The following is a 26078-nucleotide window of genomic DNA, read 5'->3' on the forward strand; positions in this document are numbered from 1 at the left end:
TCATTTGTAGTGTTTTGGGGTTCAGGCAGTAAAATATACCCTTAATGTTTTTGTGAAAGGGTTGGTCTTCCTTTCCTCGCTGTTTCATTTTGTTTTGATTGTGTAAAATATATAGAGTAAAAAGAACTAAGCAGGCCACTGATTCTCTCTTTGTGAAATTTTAGTGCCTTCTCATATGTCTGGCTAGATTGGAAGTGCCTAGAGGGCAGTGGCTGTCTTACTCTAGAGCAGTGGTTATCAACCTTGGCTCCACATTAGAATCACCTGGGAGCCTTTTTAAAATCCTGATTTCTGGGCTTCATCCTCCAGAAATTCTGTTTCTTTGTTACTAATGTTGTGGGCCCCCCCATAACAAAGAAATAGAATTTCTGGAGGATGAGGCCCAGAAATCAGGATTCTAAAAAGATTCCCAGGTGATTCTAATGTGCAGCCAAGGTTGAGAACCACTGCTCTAGAGGTTTTATTTAGTGCCCGGTAAAGATCCTGACACAGTGCAGGCATACAGTGGTTATTTGTTGAATTAAATAGGTAGGTGTCTTGGGACTAGAAGGGTAGACAATTGTTTGGTTTAAATGAATTCATGTTGGAACCATTCTTACAAATACCACAGAGGCAGTGTCTGCCTACAGACGTTTTACAGTATTCCCCCATAGGTGGTTCAGGGGTAGGTAAAATAAGTGCTCTGAGCTTTCTCTTCTAAATACTGATCCTAGGCCAGCCATGCCACCCAAGTCCATTCTGGACGAGTGGTCCAGCGTTGCCACTGACTGTGGGCCCTTTGGGAAATTGTCTCACTCCTTGGACTTTAGGTTTTTATGTGTAAAAGGAGAAGAGAATGTTTGAGTTGAAAAGCCTCCATTTCCCAGATTTGTTGTGAATTTTAGATGCTGAGCACCCACTTTCCACCTCTCTGTTTCTGGGCTTCCCCTGAGGCTTATGGGAAACTGGTTGTGTACTTGAGTCAAGCATCCTTCTCAATTCTTCTGGGACTTTCTAGCAATAGGTTTTAGGCAGAGTTACAGTTTAAGTGGACCATTCAGGCTTCCTTTACTTTCATCCTCCATGGTGTGAGAGAGAGATCCGAGAGCAGATCCTGAGTGGACAGTGGGAAGAACACTGGCCTGGAGGGCAGGGTACCCAGGTTCTAATTTGTGTGACTTTGTATGTCCTTATGTGACCTGAACATGTTACTTCTCTGGTGTCTTTTCAGCTGTGAAGTGAGTATTCTCTTCTCTCTGAATCTCACGTTTTCATCTGTAAATGGATGTAGGGTTGTGGTGAGGATTAAGGGAGATATTTCTATCAGGGGCATAGAGATTGCTCAGTAAATGAAGCATTCTTCCCCAAGTTCTGACAAACTCTGGTTGCTTTCCTTTTCAGCTGTTCTGAAAATAAGAAGGGTTCTCCTTTGGTCGCCTGTCACTGCAGCCATGGCTGCCATGCAGATGGATCCTGAGCTTGCCAAGAGCCTCTTCTTTGAAGGGGCCACTGTGATCATCCTGAATATGCCCAAGGGGACAGAGTTTGGCATTGACTACAACTCCTGGGAGGTGGGGCCCAAGTTCCGGGGTGTGAAGATGATTCCACCAGGCATCCACTTCCTCCACTACAGCTCTGTGGACAAGGCCAATCCCAGGGATGTAGGCCCTCGAATGGGCTTCTTCCTTTGCCTGCAGCAGCGGGAGCTGACGGTCCTGCGCTGGAACTCAGTCCAGGAAGAGGTAGACCTTTCCCCAGCCCCAGAGGCTGAGGTGGAGGCCATGAGGGCCAACCTCCAGGATCTAGACCAGTTTCTGGGACCTTACCCATATGCCACGCTCAAGAAGTGGATCTCACTCACCAACTTCATCAGCGAGGCCACAATGGAGAGGCTGCAGCCCGAGAGCCGGCAGATCTGTGCCTTCTCAGAGGTGTTGCCTGTGCTCTCCCTGAAGCACACCAAGGACCGGGTGGGGCAGAATCTACCCCGCTGTGGCACCGAGTGCAAAAGCTACCAGGAAGGCCTGGCCCGGCTGCCTGAGATGAAGCCCAAAGCCGGGACAGAGATCCGCTTCTCCGAGCTTCCCACACAGATGTTCCCAGCAGGTGCCACACCAGCAGAGATAACCAGGCACAGCATGGACCTGAGCTATGCCCTGGAGACTGTGCTCAGCAAGCAGTTCCCCAGCAGCCCCCAGGATGTACTCGGTGAGGAGGAACAAGGCTCTTTGGGAGTGGGCCAAGGAGGGGTATTGGATTAGGGAGTATACCTTGGGTTATCTAGTCTAGGGGTTCCTAAAGCTGGCTAGGAGGCAGTCATGCCCAGTACACTCAGTAAAGATACGGATGTCCAGGCCTTAACCCTGGAGATTGACTCAGGCCCCAGTGATTTGTCTGTCTGTCTGTGTAATAAACATGAACCCTAGGTGAACCTGATGCAGACAGTCCTGTGTTTAGGAACCACTGACATGGCCCAGCCCCTCATTTTACAGATTGAGGTCAGTAGAAGCAAAGGATTGCTAAGTGGTCAGAATGAGACCAGAGCCAAGGGCTCCTGGTTCCCAGGCCTCCCTCTTCCCTCCTCAACTTGCTCCTGATTCTCTCAAGGTGTTGGTCTCTCGACTGCTTAGACCAGCCGTGGGCAAACTACGGCCCGCGGGCCAGATCTGGCCTGTTTGAAATGAATAAAAATAAAAATAAAAAAGACTGTACCCTTTTATGTAATGATGTTTACTTTGAATTTATATTAGTTCACACAAACATTCCATCCATGCTTTTGTTCCGGCCCTCCGGTCCAGTTTAAGAACCCATTGTGGCCCTCGAGTCAAAAAGTTTGCCCACCCCTGGCTTAGACCATGACAGTGACTTTTTAAAAACATTATTATAGTTTTTATTTCCCCCTTATTACAAAAATGTATTCATCATAGAAAAAATAACCCACACAATAAAATTCATTCTAGTTTTCACAGCCTAGAAATAACCATTTTTTACATCTTGGTGTATTTACTTCCCGTCTTTTACATATAAATGTATATGTATACCTATAGCTATGGCTATAGATACTTTATTTCAGTCTTTTCTCTATGTTAATTTCTATGTGTTTTTAGACTTTTTAAGTTCAATTATATGTTTGTATGTATATGTGATTTTTTTTTTTTTTTTTACAAAAAACAGAATTATGGTATATCATTTTGTTATTTACTTTAATATAAACATTTTTCTATGTCACTGAAATAGTCACTCCTTTTCACTGGCTGCTTAAGTTCCATAGGTATTGAACAGCCCAATGCAGATGGACTTTTAAGATGTTCATATTTTCCCTATTGTAAGTGTTGCCTAGTGAACATCCTTGTGTGTGTTTCTGCGTGTGTTTAGGGTTGAAATTGTTGGGTCAGAGCATGTATGTTGCCATAAGAAGGTTGTGCGGCTTCACCAGCTATTGGGAGGCTGTTGCCTATTACCTTTGACATGGCAATTCAGCAAAGGCTTCTTCCATCTGGGTAGTTGGAGAATGACATCTTATTTCCATTTACAGTTGACTCTGAACAACACAAGTTTGAACTGCATGGATCCATTTATTTGCAGATTTTTTTCTTCAATAAGTACCTGTACTGTTTTTGATCCCAAATTGGAAGTCCCCAGATGCAGAGGGCCTACTATGTGTGTTGATCTATGCTTTTTATATGGGGGACTTGAGCATTTACGGATTTTGGTATGGGGGTGGGTGTCCTAACATTAATTTTCTGTGGATGCTGAGGGACAACTAAGTTTTTGTGAAGTCAAAAGTTATAAGCAGATTTTTGACTGCACAGAATGTCTGCTCCTCAGCCCCTATGTTGTTTAAGAGTCAACTGTATTTTTCTTCAGTTACTAGTGACAGCAAACATTCATCACATCTTTAACAGGTATTTATATATATACTAGGGGCCCTGCACACGGATTGCCCTGCGCATGAATCCGTGCGCCAGTAGCTCACTGCCACTTGCCTCATCTGGCCACCCAACCCACTGCCACTGGTAGCTCTCCATTGCACGTAGCTCACTTCCCCGCCCTCCTGTAGCTCTCCACTGCTTGTAGCTCGCTGCCTCGCACTCCTGCTGTTCAGTTGTTACATGATGGTGTCCCACACCAATTTGCATATTACCCTATTATAAATATAGATATTTTACAAGTTGCCTACGTATTTGCATATTTTTTTTATTGGAATATCTGAAAATTTTGAATATAGGGTCTTTTAAATCATTGGCTCAGCTGATAAGGGACATTTTAATGAATGTATTTTAATGCATTATATAGTATTTTCATTTAATAAGTAACACTTGAAATTCTGGCTTAAAAATGAACAGAAATCCTGTTTTCTACTTCTAACACATTTCAGTTCTTTAAAGTAATCTTGTGAAAAGGTCTGTTGCAGGGATAACTTTGTATCTGCATGACAGCTCTTTGAAATTATTTCTGATCTCATAATTTTAGACTAGGCCAGAAATGCACGAATTTAAATAAATGCCCTAAATTCAGAGAATAAGCTCATGTTTTCACAAGCCAACCAGGAGAGGCCAACTGAAGGAGGATATCATTAACCTCTATCACACAAAGAAAATTTGACTACATATCGGTCAGATGTCCTAGCAGGTAGCTAGCTAGTCACACGTGTTGAGTGCATATGTTGTTTTGATGACCCTTATGTAGGTCCACAGAAGCCCTCATTAAATGTGAAGACAGACAGAACATCTCTGATTGGCAACAGTATATTTTGGTAACCAGAGACCCAGTTGCTTGGCCAAGTACAATGGCATCTAAATCAGTGATCGCCAACCGGTGGTTTGTGGACCACTGGTGGTCTGTGAGGTCGGAAAGGTTGGCAACTGCTGATCTAGATCATTAGGTCTCTTTGTTTGAGACAGGCATCCGATGGAAATGTTGGAATAATAACTAATATTTATTGAGTGCTGCTTTGAGCCATACATTATTTTAAATGCTTTACATATATTGATTTATTTAATCCTCACCTTTAAATAAGGAAATTGAAGCATAAACAGATTAAGTACTGTAACTTGCCCAGCTAAGTGGTTGAGCTGAGATTTGAACACAGGCAGTTTGGCTCCAGAGCCCATGTTCTTTCCCACCAAGCTGCTCATAGAGATTAAACCACAGAGCACTGTGATTAAACAATCAAGCCTGGAACAAGTCCTCCCAAATTTTCCTCCTCGGGGAGGCTCTAGAACAGTTCCCAGCCAATAGAAAATCTATTTTATCTTTTCATTGTTCACGTTCCTAAGGGTTAGATGTGTGACCTTGTGCAAGTCCCTTGACCTCATGTATAAAATAAGGCACCTTGACCACCTTGAGGAGTTGGGCTGAGGATTACATGGTGTAATACAGCATTTCCCTGAACCTGTAGCAGACTATCTGCATCAGAATTAGAGCTACAGATCATCTATCAGCCAGGATCTCTGCGGGTGAGGCTTGGGCTGCTTTATCTTTAGCAAGCTCCTCTAGTAGTTCTGATAGGCAGCCAGGTTTGGGGTCCACTTGGCATGATATCCCTGAGCAAATTTTGTAAAATCTTTAAATGCAGGCTAAATACTAGGTGTACCTCTTCTCTTGCAGTCTGATTTTACAGAAATCCAAATTTATAGCAGTTCAGCAAACTTTTATTAAGGACCGGCTTGTTGCCAGACCCCATGCTGGTCTCTGCAGGAGTGACAAGGAGAAAAGACCCTCCCCGGCCCCCCCTTGCTGAGGTCCAGTGGAACTGTCAGGCTTGTAGAGTCAGCAGGTATCTTCTCCCTGAGGATCCTTTCTCCTCTGTGCCTTCCAGGTGAACTTCAGTTTGCCTTTGTGTGCTTCCTGCTGGGGAACGTGTATGAGGCTTTCGAGCACTGGAAGCAGCTCCTGAACCTCCTGTGCCGCTCTGAGGAAGCCATGGTGAAGCACCACACTCTCTACGTCAACCTCATCTCCATCCTGTACCACCAGCTCGGCGAGATCCCCCCCGACTTCTTTGTGGACATTGTCTCCCAGAACAACTTCCTCACCAGCACGTTACAGGTGAGCAGTCCTTTGCATCCTGAGAAGGATTACCTTTTTGTTTCTTGCTGTTCTTTCGTGACCCAAAGTTTCTTAATTTTGGTTTCCTAATCTTAGGCTGTTTCCTGGTTCCCTCTCCTACTCGATTGAAGCTCCTTGATGCCGGATACCCTTTCTCTGTACCACCCTCTCCCCACTTGCCCCCAGAGTGCCTAGCACTGGAGTACTTGGAATTTGAATCACCTCCACCCCTTTGAGTTACTCAGCTCAAAACAGTTTTTCCTTTTCTCTGTAGCCATAGCTGCAACCCAGGAGGACAGAGCTTGGAAGCTTGTTACTCCCAGGGAAACATCTGCAGCTCTTTAGATCTCATTTCAGCATTAAAGTAACTTTGATTTCCTGTGTCAAACCAAATGTGCCAGTTTCTGCAGAGATTTTCTGAGGGAAAAAGTGAAATTTGCTTTTAAGTTGGCAATTAAATTTTCATTATGAGTGGTAATTAGGGAAGAAGCTTCAAAAAACTCACAATCTTCATCCTGTGTTATTTCCTCCCTTTGCAAACAGATTAGCTTCCTTTATGTTCTTGGGACAGCCTCTGTCACTCACATTTCCTAACTTTCTCAAGTTTAGAAGAGGCAGAGCTGCAAACTGTCAGTTTCCATATTTTCTGGTCCATGAACTGCTTTTTCCTCCCTGTCTGTGAGACCCCCACAAGCCCTGCTCCTTACAAGGTGGCTGTTCACTGACCTCCCTCTCACTCCCACGCAGGATAAGGGACTGAACATTCATTAAGTGCCTGTTGGGTATCAGGCACCATGTTTATCATACTAGATGGGTTTCCTCATTTGATTTCTCTGGAGCGCTGTAAGGCAGAGAGGATTATTCCATTTCACAAATGAGAACACAGACTCAGAAAGGTTAAGTAATTTATGTAAGTTCACACAGCTGGTAAGTGGCAGAGTCAGGATTTGTACATTTATATTCAGGCCTGCATATTGAATACAATGTAGCCCCCTACCCCCAAAGGATTCCTGATGGATAGTAGTGGAGACACCATCATGCCTGTTTCTTAGAGGTGCAGAGCATTTTTCTAAAACCAACGTACTGTTGGAAGAGTCCCTGCGGGCAGGCAGCTGGCTTGAAACTCTGGCAGCTGGAGGACTTGTGCAGACCATGGGGATGAGTCAGTCAAGCTGATGGCTTGAATCTGGTGTATTCCACTTCAGATGAATTATAAAACTGCCCTTTTATTGGTTCTTAATATAAAAGAGAAATTAAATCCTTTTATCCTTCCTCTGGGGGGAAAATCCCCACCAAAGTTACTGGGTTGTGGGTTATGGAAGAGTAGGAGGCATCAGCCTGCTAACTTGCTTCTGGCAGTGGTTATGGTCCATAGGAATATGTGCAGCCCTCATGATGTGCATTAATGCTGTCGCACAAACAGGAGGGCCACACTGTTGCTGGCTGTTCTAACCATTGTCGGCACAGCCAACAGCTGAGCTCTAATTGCTGAGGCTTTGTTGCTAGCAATGATTTACGAAGTAGAAAGGGCCCAGCTGGATGCCTCGGTGGGGTATGAAAAGCTGATGGGTGGAAGAATTCTGCCTTTGGACTTTTCACCAAGAAAATTTGATGTCGTTATTTGGAAAAATCCAAAACACGTGCCTTTAAAAAAAAAATAAATCAACGCATGTTTGTGAGCATCCTTCTTTAACCCTTTGCGGTCGTATTAAATTTGGACATGGGTGTCGTACTGGTCGCAATTAATTTCCATTGAAAGAGCAGTGATATATAACATGCAAGATTATGAAGGATAAACAAGATTTATTAATTCTTTTTTGGAACTACGTCACTACTAGTAGAATCACTACAAACGTTATCACTTTCTACGTCAGAGTCAGTATTCAAGGTGCCAAAATAAAACTCTTCATCGTTACTTTCAGATTCGCAGTACACTTCTTTCAGTAACTTTCTTTTAGCCATTTTGGAGTATTATTTTGAAATATCTTAACAAGCGAGAATGCCTAATTACAGTTAAACCTAATTTGTAAAGCTTTATTTGAAATTCTGCAAAGTATCTCCGAAGCTTGTCGATTTCTTCACTCTCGAAAGGCAACTGACTCGCCACGTGTTTTGCATGGCGAGTGTGGAACGACCACGTTTGTTTATATTGAGTTTGGATATCTCCGATTTGTCAGGGCAATGTTTTGGTTCGTGACAAGGTCGCTTAGACACTTAAGAGCTTTCAGAGACATTATGAACTGATACATGAATGAATAGAGTTAAGATTTGTACGGTTCCTTGCTGTGGTGGCTGAGAGCAGACATACGACCAGAATGGTAAAAAAGCTTTGGTGGCTGAGAGTAGACAAACGACCGCAAAGGGTTAAATCCAACATTCTCCTGAAAGTGTTGCGGATTAGCCAGGGTTCCTACCCTCAGGAGATTTGTTCATTGATTTAGCAGGTATTTCCTGAGCACCTGACAAGACTAGAAATATAGCTGTGAGCAAGACAGACAGAGTCCCTGACTTTCCACTTATATTTTGGTGGAAAGTAAATAAATGAATTAACCAAATATCTCTAGAAAGCAATGTGTTTTAGAAGGCAGCCCTGCCTGGTAGCATTTCCCTAACCCACACCTTTTGGTCTCATCTAGGCTGCATCAGTCTGTCAACTTCCATGCCTACCTTGTCTCCCACTTTGCCATCTGAGTTGCTGCTCTAAAATGCACATCTGATCCTATTTCTCTGCAACTCCTCATTGTCTAGAAAGTTAAAAGCCCAAATATGGGTCACAAGGCCTGATCTCTTCTGACTCCTAACCTGTACTCTAGCTTCTCCTTCGTCTCCCTGTTTTCCTCCATCAATTCCAGTGACCTGGTCTCCTTGCAAATTCCCAGACATGCTGTCCTGTTTCATGCCTTCTTTTAAAAAAAATTTGCTGTAAAAAACTAACACATAACAAGAGGTCTACCCTCTTAACAGATTTTTAAGTGTGTAGAACATATTGTTAATTATAAGCACAGCAGATCTCTAGAACTTTCCCTCTGGCATGACTGATAAAGACATGGGTATAAAGTGTCAGGCCTTCTTAACTGAACCCGACTTTCCCTCTGCCTGGTGTGTACTTGTTTACCCTATGAGATGCCCTCAAAACAACCCACTCTATGAAGCCACACCTGATCTCTCTCCTTTCCATACTGTTAGCCTGCTTTGTACTTGTCAACATTATATTGCACAAGTTGTACTTGCTGAAATTTACATATTGTCGGCCTGACTGCCCCACTGAGCCTTGAACTTTCACCCAAAGCCTGTTTTGTTCATCCTGTTTATTTTAAACACCTGGTTAAGGCCTAGCACTTACATCTTTGTGTTATTTGTTGTTTTTAGATAAATGAGTATAATTCCTATGGCAATGTAGATGGCCCTAATGTGATAGATGTAAACAGTGAATTCTAATCAAAGGGCATTAGGAGAAATTGGTTAATTCAGACTGTGGTTGAGATTTGAGGGGACAGAGGATCAGGAATGGCTTTTGCAAAAGGTGTGTGTGTGTGGGGGGGGGGATGATGGCATTTGACTATGAGCTTGAAGGATGACTGAGATTTCAACAGGCACAATGTAGAGAAGGATATTATAAAACTTCTTTTTTTAATGGAAAGTTAAGTTGATGCCATCTTGGCAGTGAGAATTCAGTCCCCCCACACAGAGGCACTCACTCACTCACTCGGGGTGTTTGACTGAATGAATCAGCCTTTCATAAAAGCCTTCCTTAGCCGGCTAGCCGCCTGCTCTCCCCCCAGGTAGTCAAGTAAGTGGAACTGGCTTTCTTACTTAGGAGCTTAAATGGCTACTACCCGTGGAGAGGGGCTGGTGTTTGTGTGTGTGAGCACTTAAAGGCAACCATGTAATGGCCTCTGCCATTAGAGGCCCTTTTGAATAAATGTCACTGGTTTTTACAAATCCCATGGATTTAGCTTGAATAAAAATTATTTGTTTTACAAAAATAGATACAGTTTTTTCTTTTATTTAAAGCTACTTGAGTCACCACAATTTGTTTAAAACCAATGAAAAGATAATCTGAATTTAATAGTATATTAGAAAATGAGTTATGTGCAAAATAAGAATTCTTATTGCTGATTGCATAGCATTTAGGCATGTAGTCACATAACCTGTTTTTTAAAAATACTTTTAGTCACAATAGGCCATATATGCTTTCTAGCTTTATTTCTTGTGAGTATTCTAAATGCCAGTGTCCATCTTTAACTCTTGAGAAAAAATGTTGGCTCTGACAATGATGTCTATAGTATTTTTATCATCATACCATCTATGATAAATTTCACCTACCTACTCCCAAACCTCCTGCCATCAGCTGTCTATTACTTTTTTATACTTACTGTGCATTATCTCATTTAACCCTCAAAGCAATGCTCAAAATTAAGGCTATACTTCCATTTTATACATGAGGAAGTAAGATCACAAAGGTCACATAATTTTTCCCAAGACGACCAGAGCTAATAGGTGGCAGGGCTGAGCTTTGATTCTAATGCCTGCGGTGAGCTCTCATATATTAGGGCCCCAGACAAAACATCCCAAATTCTTTAAACTGATCTCAGAATTATTCCCACTGCTTTTCACTTTCCTGGCAATTATTGTGAAGTGATAGTCTTGCTTTTAACACCACTTTCTTCTTCTGCAAGTAGAAATAAAATATCCTATCTCTGGCTTGTTTTAGTCTAAGTTGAAAAACCATTTGGGAATTGAAAAAATTGGAAATTTCATCCTTTTTGTCTAGCCAAAAAAGTAGGATAAGATAGTGACTCAGCTACCTACCTTGGTATTTTAAATTTCTCAGCTGACCTGAATGAACTCTATTTAACTTGGGCCTAAAAGAAGGCTTTTAAATTTCTAACTGAAGTAATTTATGATTTTATAATATACAGACTTAGTGATAAAAGTAGTAATACCTTTTTATATTTAGAAAAAATACCCAGTGGATGTACTAATAAATGCAGTTGTTTGTGTAATGTTGTTATCCTATTTCAAAATATTTTTTAAATACCCAGTATTAATCTTCCTATATTGAGGATTCATTTCTCAGTGATGCTAAAAATGTTTACTTGATTTCACTTTGATAAAATAACCAGATCATTACAAATTAATCTAAAAATAAAAGAATCAAAGTAAATTATTGCTTGAAACTAGGTATTGTCTAAACATCTCCTTTTCTGAATTGTGAGTTTTTAAAATATCAAGTTTTTAAACTATATGAATAAAAATAAGAATAGGTCAGTGAATGTCAGAGGCGAGGGGCAAGGGAGGGTTTGATCACCAAGGTCAGCACAGGGGTGTTTGTTAGAGTGGAACTATTCAGTGTCCTAATGGTGATTATATATGGTCCTTCAAACTCATAGAACTGGAAAAAGAAAAACTAAGTATATATCAATCTTGATTATATCATATAGTGGCTGCATGGGTGTATGCATTTGTCAGAACAAATCAAACACTTAAAATGGGTGAATTTAATTGTATGTAAATTATGTCGCAATAATGCTGATTTTTTTAAAAAGTCAACCGGGCCTGTGCCCTGGATCCTGGAGGCCTGCAGAGGGGACAGTTCCAGAAGCACCTGGTCGCCAAGCCCCTGGGCTCCCCAGGGCAATGCTAAACATACTAAGGATATATCAAATCTGCATCAACACAAGAAGAAGGTCTTGGTAGGGAAAAAGGATTGAGATTTCTTTCCTTGGACTGGATCTTGCTCAATATTTATCACTTACTTGCTCAGCATTTATCACTGTTCTCATCTGTATAATGGGAATAGTCATTTCCTGTCCTTCTACCTCCCAGGTTTGTAGTAAAGATTAGATTGACAGGTTCTTTAAAAAGTTCAAAACACTTTTCAAATTAGAAGCCTTATTTTTCAGACTGAAGGCTTTTATTTACCTGCTTCTGGTTGATTTTACTACCAGGCAGTGTTGGAGAAATGGGTGGGAAGGATGAGTGATGAGTATGGGCCCAGCCTGTTCCAACCTCTCACTGCTGGCCATTGCCAAATGCAGGGCAGTCCTTACATCTCATCAATCTTTCAGTGAATATCCTATGGGCCCTAACTCTGTGCCAGGTGATATGCCATGTGGAACACATGGATAATTCGGACTCATTCCCTACTCATAAGAACACACGTTGCAAGCACTGTGAGAAATGCCAGAATGGCAGCTCAGGCACAGTGCTAAGGGGACAGGGGTTGGAGCAGTTCATTTCAGCTTGGACTTTTATAAGAGGCATGTCTCAAGTAGGTGGTTTATGAGCTTGGTGGCATGCAGGGGCCTAGTAAATAAGCTGCCTCCTCCCCAGGATGAGTCCCTAATTCTGTCCAGGACTGTCACATAATTTAAAAAAAAAAAAAGTCATTGCTTTGGAGTTGCTCCTCATCTCTTGGGAGAGTTCAGCTATAAATGGACTGTTACCTAAATGAGATTGAGGATGTGATCACGGTAACTCTGAGCACTGGGGGAGCATAGAGGAGCACCTGTTCCATCCTTGGTCTGGGAAGACACCCTAAAGGAGGTGATAGGTGAGCTGAGCCTGAGTTACTAGTAGAAATGAGCTAGACGAAGGAGAAAAAAACAGGTGGGAGGGTGTTACAAGTAGGAGAAAAGCATGTGTGTGTAGAGGCTCAGAAGAGGCAGTAGAGCATGTTTGGACCACTGTTCAGTGTGGGTGGAAGGGCTGCAGAGAGAATAGTATAATTTACTAAGTAAGGAGGGGAGCAAGAGGAGGCTTTTGATAATTCAGCTAGCAGGTTCCCCAGGACCTCTGAGGACAGACTCATGGGTGTGTGGGGCCTTTGGAGCTAGTGTTGTTTGAAACAGGCTTCTCTGCTTCCCATACCAGGCCCCTCCCCAGAGTTCAGCTGGGCTCCCTATTGAGTGCTCCATGGCATGCTCTATTAGTTGCCTACAGACAGGCCGCCAGCTTCCCCACTGCCCTCTCGCCACCAAGCTCATACAACCCCTCTAATTAGTTATTGATCTGGTACTTTGTTGTGGCTATGCTTCCCGCTCCTCTATTTAGTCGATTCCCAAGTTAATGAAACCAAATTCTGTAAACCTCCCTTTTGCTCCCTGCCCTCCCCCCACCCCCCCCACCCCCACACACACATCGCTTCTCTCCCTGCAACCACTCCAACAAAATGGCTCCGAACAAAGACCACTGCAAATGGCCTTGCTGCTCCCGCTCACAGAAAGAAGCAGGTAGAAAGGGCGTTGTCCAAGGAGTCAGACACAGAGTATACCTGTTACCTTTGTCAGGTCAAGGCCCCTGGAGCCCAGAGTCCTTCCGTGGTGGTCTGTGGATCAAAGATCTTCCACCCTCATGCTCCTGTGTCTGTGGGGTGGTCCAGTGGGGAGCTAACAGGTAGTCTTGGAAAAACTACTACTTCCTTTCTGGGTAGCTTTGATTCAATCATTTAATTTCTCTCAGCCTCCATTTCTAAAAAATAGGCATTCAAGTGTGTCTTCCCTCGGCATTTTGAGGATCTATTGGGATATTTTTTTAAACTTCTTTTAAAAGAGCAAAATAATAGGAGGAATAATGGGTTTGCTATTATTCTTAGAAGGGGTTGGGATCTAGGACAATCCAGAATAGAGTTTCAGATATAGAGAAAATTACTGTTCTGCCCCCTCCCACGTTTATATTAGATGAAACTGAATTAAAAAGAATGTCAAGCCCTGGCCAGCATTGCTCAGTGGTTAGAATGCCTGCACACTGGAGGGTCCTGAGTTCGATTCCTAGTCAAGGTCACATGCCTGGGTTGCAGGATGATCCCCCGGCCCTGTTGGGGCCCATGTGGGAGGCAACCAATTGATGTGTCTCTCTCACATTGATGTTTTCTTTCTCCCTCTCTCTCCCTCGCTCGCTCCTTCCCTCTTCCCTTCCACTCTCTCTAAAAATCAATGGAAAAAATATCCTGAGCTGAGGAATGACTAAAAAACAACAACAAAAAAGAACATTAAAACAGAAAATTATTATCCAGAATATATAAAGAATTCCTACTGATAACTCGTCAGCAACAACAAAAAAACTGATTACAAATTGGCAAAGGGCTTAAATAGACATTTCTCCAAAGAATATATACAAATGGCCAAATAAATACATGAAAAAATGTTCAGCATCACTAATCATTGGGGAAATGCAAATCAAAACCACAATGAAGTGCCACTTCACACCCATTAGGATGGCTACTATCCAGAAAAACCAGAAAATAACAGATGTTGGCAAGGATGTGGAGATATTGTAAGCCTTGTTCATTGCTGATGGGAATGTAAAATGATGTAGCCACTGTGAAAGAAAGTATAGTGTTCCTCAAAACATTAAACAGAATTTTTTAACAATCCAGGAACTCCTGGATATGTACCCCAAAGAATTGAAAGCAGAGACTCTAAGAGATATTTTTACACCCACGTTCATAGCAGTGTTATTTACAATAGCCAAAAAGTAGAAATAACCCAAATGGCCATTGACAGATGAATGGAAAACAAAATGTGGTATAGACATACAATGGGATAGCCTCAAGAAGAAGGAAATTCTGACACAGCTACAACATGAATGAACCTTGAGGACAGTATACTAAGTGAAATAAGCCAGTCACAAAAGGCTAAGTACTGTATAATTTCACATATGTGAGGTACCTAGAATATTCAGATTCCTAGAGACAGAAAGTAGAGTGGTGGCTGCCAGGGGCTGGGGGAAGGGGAAATAGGGAATTATTATTTAACTAGAGGCCCGGTGCACGAAATTCGTTCATGGGGGGAGGAGTGTCCCTCAGCCCAGCCTGCACCCTCTCCAATCTGGGACTCCTCAAGGGATCCCACAATCCAGGACTGCTGGCTCCCAACCGCTTGCCTGCCTGCCTGATTGCCCCTAACTGCTTCTGCCTGCCAGCCTGATCACCCCCTAACCCAGGGGTGGGCAAACTTTTTGACTCAAGGGCCACAATGGGTTCTTAAACTGGACCGGAGGGCCGGAACAAAAGCATGGATGGAGTGTTTGTGTGAACTAATATAAATTCAAAGTAAATATCATTACGTAAAAGGGTATGGTCTTTTTTAGTTTTATTCATTTCAAACGGGCTGGATCCGGCCCACGGGCCGTAGTTTGCCCACGGCTGCCCTAACCACTCCCCTGCCAGCCTGATCAATGCCTAACTTTTCCCCTGCTGGCCTAGTTGACCCTAACTGCCCTCCCCTGCAGGCCTGGTCACCCCCAACTGCCCTCCCCTGCAGGCCTGGTTCCCCCCAACTGCCCTCTCCTGCAGGGCTGGTCCCCCCAACTGCCCTCCTTGCAGGGCTGGTCCCCCCAACTGCCCTCCCTGCAGGGCTGGTTCCCCCCAACTGCCCTCCCCTGCAGGGCTGGTCCCCCCTAACTGCCCTCCCCTGCAGGGCTGGTCCCCCCAACTGCCCTCCCTGCAGGGCTGGTCCCCCCCAACTTCCCTCCCCTGCAGGGCTGGTCCCCCCCAGCTGCCCTTCCCTGCCAGCCCGGTCACCCCTAACTGCCCTCCCCTGCAGGCCTGATCGCCCACAACTGCCCTCCCCTGCAGGTCATCTTGTGGTGGCCATCTTTGACCACATGGGGGTGGCCATCTTGTGTGTTGGAGTGATGGTCAATTTGCATATCACTCTTTTATAGCTAGGACTAGAGGCCTGGTGCACAAAAATTTGTGCACTCGGGGTGGGGAGGAGGGTCCCTCAGCCCAGCCTGTGCCCTCTCGCAGTCTGGGACCCTCAGGGGATGACCACCTGCTGGCTCAGGCCCACTCCCCGGGGGATTGGGCCTAAGATGGCAATCAGACATCCCTCTGGCAGCCCGGCAGCCCTCGGGGGATGTTCACTTGCCAGCGGGGAGCAGACCTAAACTGCAGTCGGACATCCTTAGCGCTGCTGAGGAGGCAGGAGAGGCTCCCACCACCACTGCTGTACTGGCAGCCATCAGCCTGGCTTGTGGCTGAGCAGAGCTCCTCCCATGTGAGAGCGCCCTGACCACCAGAGGGCACCTCCTGCATTGAGCATCTGCCCCCTGGTGGTCAGTGTGTGTGATAGTGACCAGTCATTCCCAGTCCTTCTGCTGTTAGGGTCAGTTTGCATATTACCCTTTTACTATATAGGATAAAGGCTTGGTGCACGGGTGGGGGCCGGCTGGTTTGCCCTGAAGGGTGTCCCGGATCAGGGTGGGGGTCCCGCTTTGGTGCCTGGCCAGCCTGGATGAGGGGATGATGGCTGTTTGCAGCTGGTCACACCCCCTTCAGGGTGGGGGTCCGCACTGGGGTGCCTGGCCAGTCTGGGTGAGGGGCTGAGGGCCATTTTTAGGCTGGCGGGTGACTGAAGCTCCCTACCTCTGCTTTTTTTCTTTATTTTTAATTCTGGGATTTATTTACCTTCTATGGCTGTCACTGGAACTGAGAGCTGGCTTTAGCTCTGAGGCTCGGCTCCAGCTCTGAGACCTCGGCTGCTGAAAGCAGGTATCTGGGTTTGTTTAGCTTCTATAATTGAAACACTGTTGCAGCTCCAGCTCTGAGGCCCAGCTGGCTGAAAGCAGGTTTCTGGGGTTTGTTTAGCTTCTATAATTACAACACTGTTTCTTAGAGTACAAGCTCAGAGCCCAGCAGCGGCAGGCGGGGAACCTTGGCTTCCTCCATCACTGGAGCAAGCAAGCCTCCTGTTCGCCTCAGCTGCCTGGCTGCCGGCCGCCATCTTGGTTGGCAGTTAATTTGCATATCGCCCTGATTAGTCCATGGGAAGCATGTCGGAGGTACGGTTAATTACCATGTTTGTCTATTATTAGATAAGATGGGTTTAGAGTTTCATTTAGGAAAGATGGAAAAAATTCAAGAGATGGATGGTGGTGATGGTTGCATAACAATGTGAATATACTTAATGCCACTGAACTGTACACTTAAAAGTGGTTAAAATTTGTAAATATTTTGTTATGTATATTTAACACAGGTTTTTAAATGATAATGTAAAAAATTGGTTAAAATGGTAGCTTTGTGTTATCACAATTTTAGAAAAAGAACATCAAAGACAGCTTTTAAGGGGAACAGAGACCTCTAACTGGCAGCCTGTGGCACATTTAGTTTAGAGCAGCAATTCAACTTCATTGGCTTAAGGCCTGTCATTTTATGGGATCCAGGGGCTTGTGAGCCCCCCAAGTCCTTTTAATACCAGCTGGTATAGCTACTACCTCTTCCTCTGAGTTACTGCCCAGGTGCCCAGTAGATCTCCCCAGGGGCAGGGCCAGAGTAATGGGTCTTCCCTGCCCAAGATAGTAATTTTCCATTCTGGTCCTGCCTCAGCTTCTCAGCAGGGTTTGGACCTTGTTTCTTGGTTTGGGGGAGCACAGCAGGTATCCTGGGCCTGTGCCACCAGCAGCTGATTTTCCCACCCCAGAGAGCTGAGCACCATGAGGAAATTTCCACAGCTTTCTCGGCTCCCTCCATGTTCTCAGGAGTGACTTATCCTCTGTTCTCTGTAGGTTTTCTTTTCCTCTGCCTGCAGCATTGCTGTGAATGCCACCCTGAGGCAGAAAGCTGAAAAGTTCCAAGCTCACTTGACCAAGAAGTTTCGGTGGGACTTTGCAGCGGAGCCTGAGGACTGTGCCCCGGTGGTTGTGGAGCTCCCCGAAGGGGTGGAGACGGGCTAACTGGGAGTGCTCTCAGCTGGGAAGACTCCTTCCCACACAGCTGCACCTGACCTCTCTGCTCACCCCTTCACCTGGACCTGCCGGGACAGCAGCCCCATCAGGTTCTGCAGAGATGGAGCCAGAATTCCCTCCTTCACCACTGCATAACATTCCTTCAGTGCCAAAGAGGCTGTACCATCCTGAAGGCACATTCGTGGGCTCCCCATCAGCCTGGCCTTGGTGCTAACCTGACTGACTTCCGGATGGACTCTTACAGAAGCTCTTGGGAGAGACCTGCCTCTGCAGCAACCTACTTTCTTCTGAATGAGAACTGACTGCGTATTCCACAGGATGGTTGGAAAGAAAGAAACTCTGGACTGCTGAGGGGTGTGAGATGTCAGTTGGTGACTTTTAAGTTAAACAGAGGGCAGAGGAGATGAGCCAGAATTTCAACCTGCCTCTTGTTGAATGGGAATACATCGCAGAAAACTCAGGAGCCCCAGCCTGGGGAGGGTGTAACACAGAAGACAGTTGGGTTGTATCTGACAAGTCATCAGCTTTTGCTTTTCCATCTAAGTTCCTTTCTCCTGTCCAGAGGTCCCCAAGACTGTTGTGGCCCTGACTTCAGGGGCCTTGTGAGTGCCGTGCCTCTCCCACGTGTTCTACTCTGAGACCTCAGACCCAGAAGTGGGACCTGGCAACCCTCCTCTCCTGCGTGGTCCTGTTGCTCAGCAGAGCCGCCATGGCTGTTCCTGATGACCCCGAGGTTCAACAAGAGAAAGGTTCTTGCTCTGGGCAGGCTTCTCAGCCCTGCTGGAGTTCAGTGCCTTTATTCAGGCTCTAGAGATGACTGGTCAGCCCAGATTTTTCCATTCCTGCTGTGGAGCTTTCAGCCACAAGAGGAATGATGCTCACGTTGCCTGGGAGTCCTGAGGGCATGCCCTTCAGGCACGCAGGCCCCTCATCCGGACCTCGAGCTGTACTATGATCAGAGTCCCTATGCTGTTTTCCAAGGCTGCAGCTCACACCAGGTTTCTAAATGAGAATTCCTTCTGGTTCCACTTGTTTCCTTGGAGATGTTTTTCCAGGAGCATAATGTACATTAAAGTCTTTGAGTTGAGACTAAATCCCCTTGTGTGAGTCTCTTTTGCAGTTAATCTGCCCAGATCCCAGAGCGGCCAGGCCACTGTCCATAGACACACATCTCCTCCCTACTGAGCACCAGGACACACTCACCCAACCTCTGCAGCCTCAGGAGGAGGCAAGCAGCCAGCGTTGCCTCGTGTTACCATTGGGGCTTCTGAGACAGAAACACCTGGCAGGATTGAGGCCCTGTATCTGTATAATAACCAGAAGTTTCACCTTCTGTGAATTGAATTTGCTGTTCTTTTCCTCCCCAAAGGCCACTCATCAGAAGTACTTGGGGAGCTTGTTAAAAGTGTGGATTCTGAAAGAATGAAGTTCTGATCTATGCTACACCATGGATGAACTTGGAAAACGTGCTGAGTGAAAGAAGCCAGACATACAAGGACACATTATGATTCCATTCATTTGAATTGTCCAGAATAGACAAATCCATAGAGACAGATTAGTTATTGTCAGGGACTGGGAGAAGGGAATGGGGAGTGATGCAAATGAGTACAGGGTTTCTTTTTGGGGCGAAAGATTTTAGAATTAGGGGCGATGGTTGCACAACCTTATGAATAGACTAAAAACCACTGAAAGTGTGTACACTTTGAAGTGAATTTTACAGTATGTAACATATCTCAGTAATTTTTTTTATTGGTGTCAGAGAGGAAGGGGGAGGGAGAGAGAAACATCAATGATGCAAGAGAATCATTGATCCACTGCCTCCTGCACGACCCACACTGGGGATCGAGCCAGCAACCTGGGCATGTGCCCTGACTGGGGATCAAACCATGACCTCCTGGTTCATAGGTTGATGCTCAACTGCTGAGCCACAGGGGCCGGGCTCATGAATAATTTTTAAAAGTGCAGATTCACGAGGCCCACCCTGCAGGGATTGAGAGGCGGTGTATCTGGAGATAGCCTGGATACCCTCAGTGTTGAGTAACCATCTCGAAGTGACAGCATTGCAAGGTAAGTACCCAGAGCTCCAGTAGGTCAGAATTTGTCTCCCACTGGCATTGGCAGGGCAGCACCTGGAAGTGGGGTCATGCGACTTTGTTCTCCGAGCTTGATCTTCTGTCTACACAGACCGCTTCCCACCAGTGCCACATACACAAACGGGTGAAGGGAACGTCACTGCTGTTTACTAAGCGTTCTGTTCTCTCACTTCACTTACTCCTCACCACAGTATGCATAGGTATGGTTACTGTCCCATTCATTCTACTGATAGAATGGGCTCAGAGCTTCAGCCATTTTGCCAGGGTCCCACAGCAGGGAAGGGTTGAGGACAAGAGTCAAACCCAGGCCACTGCAGGCACCTCTGTGATTTACTCCTTCCCTGCCCAATCCCTGCTTCCCCAGATGTAGCCTTGGCCTAGTGACAGCAACTGTGTGACCTGCAGCAAGCCACTTACCTCCTCTGGCCTCAGTCTGCTTCTGCATAAAACAAGAGCGTTTGCTTGGAGTTGGGGTTTCTGACAGATTCTCCAGGCTCCCTCAGGTATTTAAAAGTGAACACCTTGTGTTACTTTAAATGTTTTCAAAAGGGAAACTACATGTACATGGCATAATAGGGCTGGGCTGTCAAAAACACAATAGGTCTCTTGATTGGGTCTGGAGTGACCCTGTGTCTCCTGCTTGTCCCAGCTGGCAGCCCTCGACGTGTCTTTGATGAATAAAAAATGTGAAAACAATTATTACTTAATACTTGCAGTGTGTTTGGAAGGCAGAAACCTTCCAAAGTGAGACCCAGTGGCACCGCTGATCTCAGGCTGCCTTGCCGTTCTAACACATCTGAAAGCAAAGCTATTGGCAGGACCTGGCCTGATTTTTAAGTCCCCTCAAATGCAGGCCTCCTGGGGTCTGGCTCTTATTTGCAAGGCTGCTTTATCCTATTAACAGAATCAGCAGAGGCTGTGACTTTCCAACCCCGTCCACTGTCCCCGTGACAAACCCTCGCTGACAAGCCCCACTCTGTCTGATTTCTCGCCACTTGAGCGGTGGAGGAGATCCCCGCCGCTGATTGCCTCTTACCATCGGTGATTATTTTCCCAACGTCTTCCCCTGGCAAATATTTAATCTTCGCAGGGCATCCTGACATGTTGGTCTCTCCAACTCAATCAGACATTGGCTTGACTGAAAATGCTGTCCCCACTGGGATAGGGCCTGGAAATGCAGAGCGTACATGGACGAGGCCATCCCTGAGTCACATCTGCCAGATTTAAAGCAGAACAGAGCCCAGAAGCTCCCCTGAACCACCTGCTGATCCTGAGTGTGGTCCCGTGATTTCCCCAGAACCCTCTTCTCTTCACCATGGCCCTTCCTCACCTCAGAGTCCACCACGTCTGGCTCAAGCAGGCTTTGTTTTCATTAAAACCCTTCTATGTCCACAGTATCTAAGGGCTCATTCTCTCCCCAGCTCTGGGCCCTGCTGTGGACTGGCGTCCCTGCTGAGAGGATGGGATGAGAGCTGGAATCCAGTCAGCTGTTCCCTGCTCTAGTGGGGAGGGGAGTGCCCAGCCCCTCCCCCACCTGCCAAGCCTTCTGTCCTGTGTCCCGAGCCCTGCTCACCTCTCGTGAGGGCTCCTGAGGGTTGTCAGGCGGTCAGAGTGCTTGATGGAAGGGAAGTCGGAGAAGACTGGGCTCCTCAATAGAGTGGGCTCCCCAGTGTCAGATGGCCTGCACGAAAGAAACTCCGCCAGTCTCTCTTCCCTGAGCTGTTGTCTTGCTTCTTCCCTCCCCACATGGCTGTACGTTCCTTCTGCCGCCCTCCATACATTCTTACCTGCCTCAAGTCTGGGCTCTACACTTCTAGGGAGACGCTGACAGATGGAGTTACATCTTGAGGAGAGGGCGCTGTCACGTGAGAAGCAGCGGGAGAAAAATGCAGGACCTTCACCAAAGAGCAGAGAGGCTGAGAGCTGGAGAAGGAAGAGGCCTCCGCATCCTTCAGTGCAGAGTGGGGGCCCGAGGGGTAATTTACAGGGAGGCAGAGCTCGCTTCCTTCCCTCTTCATCCAACCAATACTTACTGCGTGCCGGCCCCTGTGAGCTTACATTCTAGTCTGGCCGCGGGGGGGGGGGGCAGATAGTAGCATAGTAAGTACATTATAGAGTGTGTTAGTTATAAGAAATACTCTGGGGGAAATGGAGCAGGATACGGGAATTTGAGAGTCCTGGCAGGGCGAGGGAAGACGTTGCTGTTTAAATGGGGAGGCATTTGAGCAAAGATTTGAAGGAGGTGAGCAAGTGAGCTGTGTGGGTATCTGGGGGAACAATGTTCCAGGCAGAGTGAATGTGGCTGCGAAGGCCTACCTAAGCCTAGTCTGTGGGAGGAACACTGGGGTGAGTATGCTGAGAGAGGAGAGGAAACTTGGGAGGTTACTGAGGGACCAAATTATCCAGGGCTTAGCAGGGGTCCTCAAACTTTTTAAACAGGGGGCCAGTTCACTGTCCCTCAGACCGTCGGAGGGCCGGACTATAGTTTAAAAAAAAAACTATGAACAAATTCCGATGCACACTGCACATATTTTAAAGTAAAAAAACAAAACGGGAATAAATACAGTATTTGTATTTGCATGTGGTCCGTGGGCCGTAGTTTGAGGACCCCTGGCTTAGGGGCTGTTATAAGAACATTGCACTTTACTCAGTGAAATGGGAGCAGATCACAAGCTGCTGTGTTGGACGTAGGCTGCATGGGTCAGGTGGAGCAAGGGGGCCTGTTAGGAGACGAGTGCAGTCATCTAGGTGAGAGGTGAGTGATCACAGCGGTATCAGGTGTGCAGAGGAAGGATGGACTGGATGTCTTTCAAGAGCCCTTCTAGCCTGATAACCCCTACTTCTCTGAAGTCTCAGAATCTGAACAGAATACCAACTCGTTGGGGTCCCTCCGCCTCAGGAGTCCCCTCTCAACTGTCCCATCATGGGATGGTCGGCCCCTCCTTTTCCCAGATGTGCATTTGGGTAGGCGGGGCCATGCTGAAGGATCGGGAGGGCCGTCACAGGTTTGGGGTGTGAGGACTGGAGAGGGCTCTGTTGAGAAGTGGTGGGTGGGGCAGAGCGCTGTGATGACTGTGGTTGCACCATCAGCACCCGTGCGGGTGGGCTTGTTGCCAATGGCAGTGAGGAAGGTGGCACTGGATGTTCAGGTGTTCGTGTGACTTACGGAGTTGAGGGTATGTGAAGCCTCTGTTGTTTCTCATTTGTGCTGGTCAAGAAGCATCCCCGGCCCCCCTTCCCCGGAACGTGCATGGACTTCGAGGTGATTACTGTGAGCCGGCATGGAGCGCGGCCTCCCTCCTCGCTGCTGGGCACCAGGTCCTTCCTCAGGAGGAGCACCGGGTCTTCAGGGAAGAGGAGGAAAGCAAGGCTCAGAGAGGTGAGGCACAGGCTGGCGGGTCTCAGAGCCAGAATTCCAGCCCACCTGTCCGAGGCCAGCGCTGCCCTGCATCGCACCGCACTCCTTAATAAGGACAGTTACATGATCCGTGATAATTACCAGTTGGATCCGAGGCTGCCAGCTGACAACTGGCAATGTCAGCCACTTAGAAGGGTGCTGGGCCGCCCTGCTAGCCTCCTGGTTTGTGATAGCTTGCTGATGTGTCTTCCTAGATCCTTCGTGTTCGTATCTGCCTGTGGGCACACTGGGCCAACCAGGCTCAGGTGAGCTGGCATCTGCTCCAGAACCAGGCTCCTTCTGCTCTCCTGGGCACCACTGGGGCCACTGAGCGGCTGCCCCGTCTGGGGCACACCTCCCTGAGTGGCGTCCTCTCACCCTGTCCCACCAGAATTGCTGTGAGTTTGCAAAGGCATTTGCTTTAAGTGAAGGATGCTGCCAGGGGTGGGGCCTCTGAGGGACTGATTTAATGCACATCCTTTGCCTCGGTTACCCCTGGGGATCAGTACCCTGTTCTATCCTAAGTCTAGCAACCGAAGGTACCGAACGGGATGTGGGGTGTGGGGGTCTCCCTGGGACATTTTAAATGAGGAAGGCTACACCACTCATTGTTCATTTACCTTTTGGAAATTGTTCATTTATGTCCTCTGCCTATTTGTCTGTTGGACCTTTGTGTTTTTAAAATAATATGCATTGCCCAGCCAGCATGGTTCAGTGGTTGAGCATTGACCTGTGAACCAGGAGGTCATGGTTCAATTCCTGGTCAGGGCACATGCCCAGGTTTCAGGCTCAATCCCCAATGTGGGGCATGCGGGAGGCAGCCAATTGGCGATTCTCTCTCATCATTGATGTCTCTCTCTCTCTCCCTCCTCTCTCTCTCCCCCTCTCCCTCTCTCTCTATCTTCCCTTCTCTCTGAAATCAATAAAAATAGATTTAAAACAATAAAATAAATATGCATTTATCTTATCATAATACATCTTAATATTAGAAATATTTCCTCCAATTTGCCATTTAATTTTATGCTGTTTTGGGAAATGTATGCTTTCCCTTTTGTGTCAAATATGTTGAGCTTGGTTCTTAATTTGATTTATTTTCATTGCTTTAATGCTTAAAAGTCCATTCCTGTATCAAGATGAAATCTATATTAACTTCTGTTTTCTGCTGGTTTTTCACAGTGTGTTATGTTTTTTTATTTCATATTTTGCCACTGTCAAAACCGTGTTTTCCTCAGCCCCACTTAATTCATCCCCACTCCTACCTTTCACATCTGTCCTCAATCTTTCCAGATTTTAAGTCCTAACACACCATCTCGTGCCTCCATCCTTTCCTTCCCTCAGCCACCCAAGGCTTCTCACAGCCTCCTGATCCCCTTGGCATTGCCGGCCAGAACCACACACAGCGCTGGCCCTTCGTGCCCACAGGCTGGTGGTGTGCAGAGCTTTTCTTGTTGCCTCTCAGGGGCTGGAATCATTTGCGCATGACTCTGCACCGCCTTGCTCCAAGCACGGGGCTAAGTGCATACATACTTTCGTGACTGGAAGACTCCTCTTGCTCTCCGAGAAGGCCCTGCCACTCGTTGCTGTTGCTGTAAACTGCACAACTCGTTGCCATCCGTGTCTCTCTCCTGCTGTCAGGCCTCCTTGCTTCAAGGAAGACTTTCTACTCCTTGTCATTTCCGGTAGGAGTGCCAATCATAGGACCCCACCCAATCCTCCATCCACAGGAGTAGACACACAACTCCAGCAGGCTACTTGGCATCTTCCCTGGGATGCTTCTTCTTTTTTTTCTTTTTAAAAAAATATATTTTATTGATTTTTTTACAGAGAGGAAGGGACAGGGATAGAGAGTTAGAAACATTGATGAGAGAGAAACATCGATCAGCTGCCTCCTGCACAACCCCTACTGGGGGATGTGCCTGCAACCAAGGTACATGCCCTTGACTGGAATCGAAGCTGGGACCTTTCAGTCCGCAGGCCGACGCTCTATCCACTGAGCCAAACCGGTTAGGGCCTGGGACGCTTCTTCTAAAAGAGGCAGAAGGATGCCACCTGCTTTTGGAGTTATGGCGCTAGAGGACTCTCAGTTGGACCTAATAAGGCTCATTATCACCATTAAAAAACAATTCTTTATACCAGAGAGGAGGATGAAACCAACACAGGAGGAAGCTGAGCTGAGAGCTAGGGAGAGCCATCATCACTGGAGCCCCTGGACCCAGCCCTACCTGCACCCCATAATCCCCAGGCTTCCTCCTACATGAGCCAATATAATATTTTTAGATTTTACTTTATTGTGTTAAGAACATTTAACATGAGATCTACCCTCTCAGCAGACTTTAAATGTACAACACAGTAGTGTTGACTGTAGGCACAATGCTATACATCAGATCTCTTAGAACTTACTCATCTTGCTTAACTGAAACTTTGTGTCCATTGATTAGTAACTCCTCGCTTTCTTCTTCCCCAGCCACTGGAAACTATCATTCCATTCTTTCATTATATGAATCTGACTAGTTTAGATACCTCATACTATTCACAGGAGTCAAGATGGGAAACAACCGAAATGTCTACTGACAGAGGAGTAGATAAAGACAATGTGGTCGATCCATACAGTGGAATATTACTCAGCTTTAAAAAAGAGGAAATCCTGCAACATGTGACAACATGGGTGCACCATGAGGGCATTGTGCTGAGTGAAATGAGCCAGTCACAGGAAGAAAAATGCTGCGCCTTTTCCTTTAAAACCCTTGCCACAGGTTTCTGCCCTTGTAGCCAAAAGACTCCTGATTAATTCATTCCCGCAGAGCGAGGCTTTGGCCTTCATTGCCTGCCCATCTACAAAACTAAGCTGTCAGAGTTCAGAGGCGCCT

The 26078-nt window shown here is 46.3% G+C and overlaps 1 protein-coding gene across 6 annotated transcripts in view; it reads left to right on the forward strand.

Moving 5' to 3' along the window:
• Positions 1 to 26078, forward strand: part of AAR2 (AAR2 splicing factor) — a 51868-nt gene that overhangs the window by 1457 nt on the left and 24333 nt on the right. For 3 of the 6 annotated variants that reach the window (XM_059706041.1, XM_059706040.1, XM_059706042.1), the window contains exons 2-4: positions 1381 to 2187; positions 5801 to 6030; positions 17542 to 18815. In XM_059706041.1, the coding sequence (XP_059562024.1) occupies positions 1431 to 2187; positions 5801 to 6030; positions 17542 to 17709 (1155 nt within the window). In that variant the 5' untranslated portion in view covers positions 1381 to 1430 and the 3' untranslated portion in view covers positions 17710 to 18815. Of the gene's footprint in view, positions 1 to 1380; positions 2188 to 5800; positions 6031 to 6126; positions 7737 to 16652; positions 16809 to 17541; positions 18816 to 26078 lie in introns of those variants that run through there. The other 3 variants (XM_059706043.1, XM_059706045.1, XM_059706044.1) reach the window with 3 other exon arrangements.

Source organism: Myotis daubentonii, chromosome 8 (assembly GCF_963259705.1).
Source record: "Myotis daubentonii chromosome 8, mMyoDau2.1, whole genome shotgun sequence".
Lineage (NCBI taxonomy): Eukaryota > Metazoa > Chordata > Mammalia > Chiroptera > Vespertilionidae > Myotis > Myotis daubentonii.